Source organism: Apteryx mantelli, chromosome 1 (genome assembly GCF_036417845.1).
Source record: "Apteryx mantelli isolate bAptMan1 chromosome 1, bAptMan1.hap1, whole genome shotgun sequence".
Taxonomy (NCBI): Eukaryota; Metazoa; Chordata; class Aves; order Apterygiformes; family Apterygidae; genus Apteryx; species Apteryx mantelli.
Genome location: NC_089978.1, coordinates 109,486,448 through 109,496,304, shown reverse-complemented (window position 1 = coordinate 109,496,304; position 9,857 = coordinate 109,486,448). Strand labels below are relative to the sequence as shown.

General features: G+C 36.2%; 1 protein-coding gene across 1 annotated transcript in view; it reads left to right on the top strand.

The window, feature by feature from the left end:
* Positions 1 to 1,080: 1,080 nt before the first annotated feature.
* Positions 1,081 to 9,857, top strand: part of NCAM2 (neural cell adhesion molecule 2) — a 168,681-nt gene continuing 159,904 nt past the window's right edge. The window contains exon 1 of the mRNA XM_067290097.1: positions 1,081 to 1,132. Within this exon, the coding sequence (XP_067146198.1) occupies positions 1,081 to 1,132 (52 nt within the window). The remainder of the gene's footprint in view (positions 1,133 to 9,857) is intronic.

Here is a 9,857-nt window from a genome sequence, read left to right as displayed (position 1 = left end):
AGAGATATCCCAGTTAAACATCAAACGTCTCAATATATGGGGTTTTAGGAAGGGAAATCCTATTCATGCCAGGTTCCCTTTGTAGTTAATAAAGAAAAGTAGGCACTTGGAGGTTGTGAGTCAACTGACAAAATTTAACTATCATCTATTTTAGCATACAGTGAATTGGCTCTGAAAGTGTTTGTTTCTTTCTGTTGACTATTTATGCCATTTGGGCAATTACCTAAAATAAGTCATTTAAGTTTGGCAAGGTGATTATCACCCAGAGTGTTTCTAGTGCACTAAAATAATATAGGCAGGAGATCATGGGAGTCCACAGATTATATGTTGGATAATTAGCAGAAATTGAATAGTTTATGAAATTTGAACTAAGATTTAATAATTTGTCTATCTCATTATCTAAGCTGTTGCACAGATGTTGCCTAAAAAAGAGCAAATAAGGGAGATTTTGTATGCGAACATTTCTTGTATTTCATCCTCTCTCTTCTGCCAGAGAACATGTCTAATTCTGCTGCATTTTGAGGAATTCTGCTGGCTTATCCGGCACTGCAGGCCCACAGCCGGGATCATGGGTTTTACTAGTGGCAGGCAACAGTGGTGCATTCCCTGCCTCTTGTAGCATGATCTTGCTCGGAAAGAGCTGTCATTCAGAAATACACAGCGTGGCTCAGGGGCCTAATCAGAGACCAATAAAATGTCTGGCCACTGACCTCATAAAATAAAGACTCAGAGAATAAGTAAATCAAAATATCAATTATATCAGTGAAAGACTTTCAGATTTCTGCACCTTAGAAAGGTTGTACTTACAGAAGCACAGGACAGATTTATTGCTCTTTCCATTTCACAAAGGAGTAATTCATTACCTTATAGAACTTTCTGCCTAACCATTATTTTCTTCTCAAATCAAGAGTTATAGAAAAGTATGCTAGTATTGACCAATGTTCATGAAGAATTTTTAAAAATCCCTTTGCTGTATTTTTTTCTTTTTGTCACCTAGAATATTAGGACTGAAAAATAAAATGATACTTTCTTCTAAAGCTTTAAAGGGAGCTGAAGAACAGATATCTGACCAAAACAACCATGTGTCTAGAAATTATTGCTACAAATGCTGCTTGCAAATCTCAGCCTCAAGGTGAGAATGACTCAGCATCATGTTAATTAAGATACTAATGTAAAAGAGAGTACACCTGGGTTCCAGTTCCTGTTCTAGTGTATGTTTAATTATTTACGCAAAGCGAACAGCCTCAGGAGAGAGATTGAAAGCACTCAACCACAAATTATCCTGTAGCTTTGAGATAGAGGTGCTGTCTTAAAAAGTAAGAGATCTGAACTCAAATCCCACTGGGTCTTAACACTCAAAATCGTTATGTGCAAAAGAGAACACATCATATCTATGGTGCTAAGAACTTATTATTAGTCCGGTTAAAGTTTAACTGCCAGTCCAAATTAATATAGAAGAGCCTCAAATTATACAAAAAACCCTTCCTGGTATTTATCATTTTTTGGTACTTTACTCACCATTGTTCCTCCGGAACCTAAGGCTGACAACTTCAGTACTCAGGAAGGGGAGGTGAGGGTGTTTATGACAAGTCATCACCATCCTGAGGTCTTTGCCAGGAGGAGTTAATGCTGGGGGGAGGGGGGTATCTTCCTCCTTCCAAGTGGAGCACGATGTTGATGCTGTCTTCCTCCTCAGTCTTGAATACACTTGGATTTATTTTTATTTGTTCTCTCATCCCAGTCTGCTCACTTCCTCCTGCTGCCAGCGAAGGGGTGAAGCTGCCCCGCAGCCCCGGCCCCGGGGACTGTTTGCAGGGCAGGGGCTGCCTGGGGCTGTCAGACCCTTCCCCGGCGGCACTCACCGAGCTGCAGCTCAGACAGGCTGGGCAATGGGCACTCGGCCACGAGGCGCCTGGTCAGCCCAGCGCAGCCCAGCTCGGGACACGGCAAGTCCAGCCACCTCTGGAGACCTGGCAAAAAACATGATTACTTGTTTAAGCTGGTTTACTACACAGGTAGTAAGAGACTGAATCTAAAAACTGTATATTCTGTGAGAGTGCACTCACTGTTAGACAAAGGGTATTGTCAATGCTAGTGTAAAACTAGCACAAGATTTTGTTCCCCCCCTTTTTTTTTTGATCAGTAAAAGCTATTTGGTAAATTTTACCTGAATTTCAAACAGGCTTTAAGTTTGACCAACAAAAAAAATCTTCCACAGGAAGTGTTTTGTAAAGGCGGAACAGAATTGTGCAGCACAAGGATGAGTGAAAAAAAATGTGCAATTCAGGCAACAGAGGTAACAAAATACATGACTGTATACACTAATAAAAGTCTATAGAGTACTTTGAGCACCAAAGGAGTGAGAATCCTACCTGTGAGAAAAAGAGTACAGGCACATTTCCTGGAATGCAAGCTTAAATTAAGGCAATAGTAGGTATGAAGGAGGGTATGACATTCAGAGCCCTTGAAATAAAGATTGGAATGATAAGGTTGTTTGCAAAGAAAAGGTGTCTCATCTTGTTCTGCAGAGGCTATGACTGTCTTTAAATTCCTAAGAAGTCTGTACCCATTGAAATGATCTTGCAGGGTCTGCCAGACTCAGAAGAACCTTTCTAATGTTGTGCCAGTAGACACTAAAAGATGATTCTAGTATTTTTTTTTCTTTTATTTATTTCCTTTTCTGTTATATCAAAGATGTTGATTTAGTTACGTAATCATCTGAAGGGCTTTTTTTTTTTTTTTTTTTGGCATTCAACGAAAGCCCTGCATGCAACTTTTAGTGTGAAGTTTGAGATGCACCTTCTTTGGATTTAAGTTATAAAGGCCAAATACTTAGAAAGAATACTAGTTCAATCTAGTACTCCTCTGCCATTTGAAGGACCACTTGGGCTATCATTTGATTTTGTAGAAGGAATTTTGGCAGTGATTCTGTTTGGCTTTTTCTCTCACTCCTGCTCTGAGTATGTATTCTGCTGCTGTTTTGAAGGCAATTGTGAATGTACCCTTTGATTAGTGTGTCCATGCTCAGTTACTGACTTGACATGTTATCAAATTTGTGCTGACTACCCAAGCACCAAGAGAGAAATGGTAATTTTCAAAAGTTTCTATCCCAGCAAAACCAGAATGAAATTTAATGAGAAAGTATGAGACACATAGTATATGGGCTTCTTTTCAGCCACATTTCTGAAGTTTATGGCTTTAAGAAAAAGTTCTAAGTTTTGGATAAAGGACAACCTCAACTGTTTTTTCACTGTACTGTGTCTGATTTACTGTTCTATAATAAAACACTGTTCAATGGAGCAGGGAGAAAGCAAGGTGGATTTGTGTGTCAGAAAGGTCATGCCAAATCACACAGAATGGTTGAGGTTGGAAGCAACCTCTGGAGATTGTCTAGTCCCTGCTCAGAGCAGGGTCAGCTAAAGCAGGTTGCTCAAGGCTGCGTCCAGTCAGCTTTTGAATATCTCCAAGATGGAGTCTCTGCAATCTCTCTGGGCAACCTGTTCCAGTGTTTGATGACCCTGACAATAAAAAAGTGTAAAAAAAGTGTTTTTTTCTGTTTAAACAGAATTTCCTGTATTTCAGTTGTGTCCATTGCTTCAAGTCCTGTCACTGGGCACCACTGAGAAGGGTTTGGCCCCATCTTCTTTACTCCCTCCCTTCTGATAGTTATACACATTGATAAGATCCCCCCTGAGCCTTCTTTTCTCCCGGCTGAACAGTCGCAGCTCTCTCAGCCTCTCCCCGTAGATGAGAGAGGTCTCCAAGTTGCAGCAAGTCTGTGATACAGATACTGTATCCCTATGATACAGTTTACAAACTGCTTCTTGTGAAGGCCTGTATCTGCATGGCGTAACAGGAGGGAAGGGGAGGTTATTTATTAAAAAACATTTTAAATGTATTAGGATTATTTTTTATTAGGATATTCCTGTTCAACTAAATTCTCCCATCTGTACCATCAGCATTTTCTTCTCCTTTAGGGCAATGAATTTTTTTAAGGTTTTGTAGTCAGCTTGTCATGGCTCTCCTTCCTTGCCTACAAAGTTTTTTAAATTTCACAAATTTTATTAAACCCATTTTAGATAAGACCAAAAAATATTTTAGACTTGGTGTAACTGGCTAACTTCCATTTTGAAGATAAATACAATTCCAATTCTTGAGGCGTATTTTTATTGAAGTAACTCTGACTTTTAGAAGGTTCTACCTTGGGTGTAGGACAAATTATGAAATTACAATCTTAGGGGCCACAGCATTATCAGTTTGGAAACAAGTTGCTTTAAAAATTTTTCATTATTAAGATAGTTTTTCTTTCTGTTTATTCTTGTCAAACAGGAACATTTTCAGGTTGAGGGGATTTTTTTAAGGTGTTCTTTAGCTTTTGTACGTATAATCATCCCATCTACATGATGTTTTTTCCACACATCTACAATATCTATTTATTTATAAGATCAATATATGCTAAAGATTTCCCATCACATGTCTCTGCAGTAAAAATAGCTTAAGATCCTGATAAGCACTGTATTTTAAACTTCACTATTCTTTCCATTCATAATAAGAAGCTCTACTGCACTTTAGCTAGAATACTTTAGACAGAATTAAGTATTTGCATCATGTTATGCCTGACAGAAACCATTTTATAGCTAAAGTTCTATATGGCTGTAGCTCCAAAGTTCATGTCTTTCATTTAAGAAAAATATTTCATTTAAGAAATTTCTGGCATTCCTAAATACCTACATATCTCTTGATTTCTGATTCTGAGAAGCTTACATTCCAAAAAACCTCACAATGTTTATATTTATATGTTTACTTTTCAACTATAATTTGTTTGCTTTTTTGGGGGGCAGGAGTGGGTAATTTCTGTTTGAGATAAAATTTGAGAATAAAGTTGTAATAGGCTGGCTTTATTTAAGCAATATCCTATTTTAAAATTGTATACTGTCTCTACCCAGATACTAATGGCTCATTACTGTTTCTGCTGCAAGGGTCACAGAAAAAATATTCAACAGAGGATTCTCATAATTCCTTTTCTGAGTATGTTTCAGTGTTTGTGCCATTGTTACACAAAATTGGATCGTGATGGTTCTCTTGCATCATGCTTTTCACCCCTACAACATCTGTTATACCCCAGAAGGCAGCTTGAACTTCATGTGACTTCTAGCTCTTCTCATCAGGGAAAATGACACTTCAACAGATGTAGAAAATGAAATCGCAATGACACAAAGACTGTTTAGTCTATCTGAAAATAAAGCACTCAGTGTTCCACAAGACAGAAATTCAACTAGGAATCCATACTGATCAAATGAAACCTTAGAACTTTATATCAGGACTCCATTTCCTACTGACAAATCCAGATGAATGCTAATATGATGAAACTGAAAGTTCAGTTATTCTGAACTGCTTGATTAATCCTGGAATTTGATATCAAGCAATTAAAAATGTAACAAACGTCTCTCAGTACTGTAATACCCTGGAGAAGTGATGTTAATGATCTGTTAGTAGCCTACTTAATATGAAGTAGTAAACTAACCAATTTCCATACGGTTTAAATTTTTTTTAACTGAGATTGCAGGTGCGGTTTATATGATTTACAGATATTTCCACAAAACAAGTTGCAGGCAAGCATTCAAGGCACTTAGCCATTTGAATGGAAGACAGGCTGTCATTAGGCCAGTTAGTATATCTTTATTCGTAAGCGCAAACAAAATAATATGATGTTATAGGACCTCTAGGATGTTAGAATACTGTCTGAATAGAAAACTTAAGGTAGTTTATTAAGCTTTTTAAAAATCAAGAAAAAAATCTGAAAATGTATTTAAATGATAAAATGTGGAGTGAATTAAGTTTGAAAAGGCTATTTGGATTAAATTTTCACTGTAGGCCCTGCTCCCATATTCCCCCAAATCTCTTATGTAGTTTTTATTCCCAAAGGATTAAAAGTTTGTTAGGTTCTCTCAAGCACCACAGGCATATTTCAAGCCCGCAGCAATATCCTCTCCCTTTCAGTGCATCTGCAGAAAAACAGATTGCTTCCCCATAGACAGTATACTTAGATATAAAAGAGATGTGGCAGTACATGGTAAAATACTGTTTTTTCTAGCATTTTGTTGCGAGTTTGCTGTTGTAATGATGATAATATTAGTAATGATGTCATTAGCCTTCATGATCATCTCTTGCATAACATCTAACTACATGCCCTTCCTTCTTCAAAGTTGTACAGTGCTGGAATCTTCTTCATTGTCTAGAGGGAAAACCCCTGCCCCTTAGGTAATTTAGCACATCTCTGAACATTGCTTCAGTCTGGGCAGTCAGGTCTTTTAAATGCAAACAGCTTAATTCAGCTCTATTTTGAACAGTCATTGTAATGAAATTCTTTAGGGCAGAGGTATATGGTTCCTAACTGTTTGATTACTCACAGAAACAGCTCAAATCATACTTCTTCTTTTCAAACTGTAACTTTATAGATCACTTGTATGGCATCTTTGTAGTCCTGACTTTACTGAAATAAATTATCATCTGATTGAAAAAAATTATCTGTTTCAGAATAAAATAGGAACCCATAAAAGCAAGATTTCTAAACGCAAAATGCCCTTGAACTGTGATACTTAACAAGTTCAGTGTACATTTAACAGTTCCTATTTCCTCATTTCAACCAGGAATCCAAATGGATATAAAGTATTTAAAAACAAAACAAAGCACCCTTTTTGGTGTTTCAAAGTATACTAAAACCAGAAAATATTAGAAATTTCAGAGGGAAGCACTTTTTGCAAGGATTGTGTTAGTGTACTTTACATTCAGAGTCCGTTCACTATCATCTGGGAATCAGGGAGTTTAAACAGAGTATTTTCAGCTAGCACAATAAAGGGAAAGAAGATTAACCAGATATTTGGTTGTTCTGGGGTAGAATTTGATACCAGTTAAAAACTTTCTAATTTCTTCATGTTCAATGAAGCCAAGTTTTTCTAAGAATATTAAATATTAAATAATATCGGGATGATCTCCTGAAAGCAAAAACCCATCATCTGAGTAAATTTACTTACTATTTAGAGTCAAAGTATACCAATATCTTAGGTCATAATTAAGGTCAGAGAACTTAGGCCAAACATAATTAGGACCTTTAAGAAGAATACAGTCCTTCTCTCAGCTACATCTTGCAGTCATCCTGTTTCTCTAAAAAGCCACTGCTAAAGTCATCTGGATTACCTGCTGTAGCTATCATTCCTGATGACTCTTCTTCTTAGTTCCATTTTTTGCTATACCTTGATTTGAAGTTTTCGTAGCTGTGTCCTTCCCTTTTTGTTGCATTCTCAACATCATCCTCTCCCTTTCAGTGGGTCTGCAGTCCAACAGATTTAGAAAGTCCCCTCTGCAGTACAGTGCTGTCTCATTCCTCAAAAAAAGCTTTTAAAAACCATTCATTTATATTTATCTCTCATAAAAATATTCAACTAAGTTATACCAAATTTACATTGTGGAAACTGGAAGTAGAATATGGTATTTTTTGGTTTTTGTTTCTGTCTGGTGTCATGTGTTTCAATATAAACTGTCTGATTAGAAAGTTCTTCAGGTTTTTGGAATGTATGGGGTTTTCTAAGGAAACTGAATTATCAAGAAATCACTGGATAGTTACTGGTTAGAGCACAGCAGTACCCGATGATTTTATTCGAATATTGTGTCCCTTTCCTTCCTTCTAATATGTTATGTATTTTATATATTTTTATTAAATATACATATGTGTAATATACACATTTAACACGTGTTTTAAAATGTTGTTAAGTGATCATAGACTTGCAGGAAAGAGAACTGTATATGCGAGTCACTTTCTTACTCTTCCACTTTTCCTAAGCTCTCACTGAAAGCAAGTTTCTTTTGCTGTATTAGATAATCATCTGTGTAGACTTACAGGTAAGAATGAATTCTTTCTATTTGCAAAGAGCTAGTAAGGGTACAGTTAACTCTTTATTTGGGAAGAATGACCAATGACCACCTGCCAGTGTGCCTTTCTTCACTCTACCTCAGCTATTCCTTTTAAACACTACAATGCATTTCTGAATTTATGTTCTTTGATGTATCAAACTCCCTGTATCCTGTTCCTCTGTTGTGTGCTACTACTTATTTGCAGATTTCTTGCTTAGATCCCATAGTTTAATGGTTTAGCATGTCTGAAGGTCAAGCAGAGATAGGGTCCAGACAGAGACAGAAAATGAATTATTTAATTATTATATAATTATTTAATTATAATTTTTAAAATGTACAATAAGAATTGCCATTTGGAAACAGATGAACTTAATACATAATCTAGGTACCTACTGAAAAATGTCAGCTGTCGCTTTATATCCTGGCCTAACATATTAAGGAAGGAGCTAATGCCACAGTTCATTCTTTAACATTATTTTGTACTTTAAACCTATATTTTTATGAAGGGTATGAGGTTGGCAGTTCTGGACATTGACATCTGTTGTTAACCTGGAAGATGTTTAGAAATGAAGATGTAAAGAAAAACATGCTTATGTATCTCTCCATCACCCAAGGTACATCACTAAGTAGTATGTAAAGAAATGGTGGGAGAATAGAGGCTGAAAAACAGACTGTCAAAGAATATCTCACCAAGGCTGACAAAAAAAGATGGCCAGTTGTGGTGGTAATTTTGGAATGTGAAGGATATTAGTACAAATGGGACTGAAATCATTTAGTCTATAAAATATTAGGTCTTTTATAGGTCATCTCTCTCCACATTTAACAGAACAAATGGACCTCCTATTACTATTCTAAGTTATCTTCCTAAGTGATTTTTAAACCTGTTAAGAAATAATTCAACAGGATTCTCTTACAATAGTACAGCTGATAATAATTCTTTTATAATGACCAGGGGATTGGTTATATCACCTCAAGCTAATAGCACTTTATTTTGCTATAAAATTGCACATATACTGAAGATTGAGTGAAATCCTGACTGACTTCACTTTTTCCCAGAGCAGCTGATGCTACGATAGCATTATGGTCCACAGTATTCTACTTGAAGTGATCTTATAGTAATGTATTGCAAATATTTTTTGCTAGTTCTGTAATATCCTTGGAAACACAGGAAGAGGCAATAGTTTGTCAAATCCAGCAAGAAGCTACTACTTGTTTCTGGCAATTGTTTTAACATAGTTATAAACAGCCTCTGCTGACTTGAATTTTTGGAACAGCTTCCCTAGCCTGACATAATAAACATTCAAGTTATTCATAAGTATTCAGAGACTTTCAAAACAGTCTGATACAAACTACCCCCATAATTTAATTTATTAGCTCTTAGTGTACAGCAGTAACTCAAATGGCATATACATTGTGCATTGTCTTCATCACAGCTTCTAATAACCCATCGAGGTGGTTCTTTTTGAAATAAACTTGGAAGTAGGGCAAAACATCCTGGATGTGCTCTCTCTTTACAGTATTTTACTTTTAATTACACATCATACCTCAGGTAAGTGATGAGTGAGCATTCTTGTAGCCTAGTAATGGACTATTTGCCTGACTACATAATAAACACAGATTGCTAGATTGATCACTTGGGTAATATTTTTCGTTCTAATTTACATAAAGGAATATGTTTCTATTTACATGAAGTAATGCCAGTAAAAAGCAATGGCGACAAGGCAGGAAATATTGGGCAGATGGCCATATATTTTTCTATTTTGTAAATATTAAAGTACCATATGTGGAAAATACGATTTCATTTTGTTTTCAGAGTTGAGACTAGCATGTCTCCATAGTGTTAATAATTGGACTTATGCTAAGAATTTTAAGTGGAGTTCAGTGTTTTGCCAAAGCTGTATTGTAGTCTCAAAAATGTATTTCATTGATTAAGGAAAATATTCTCT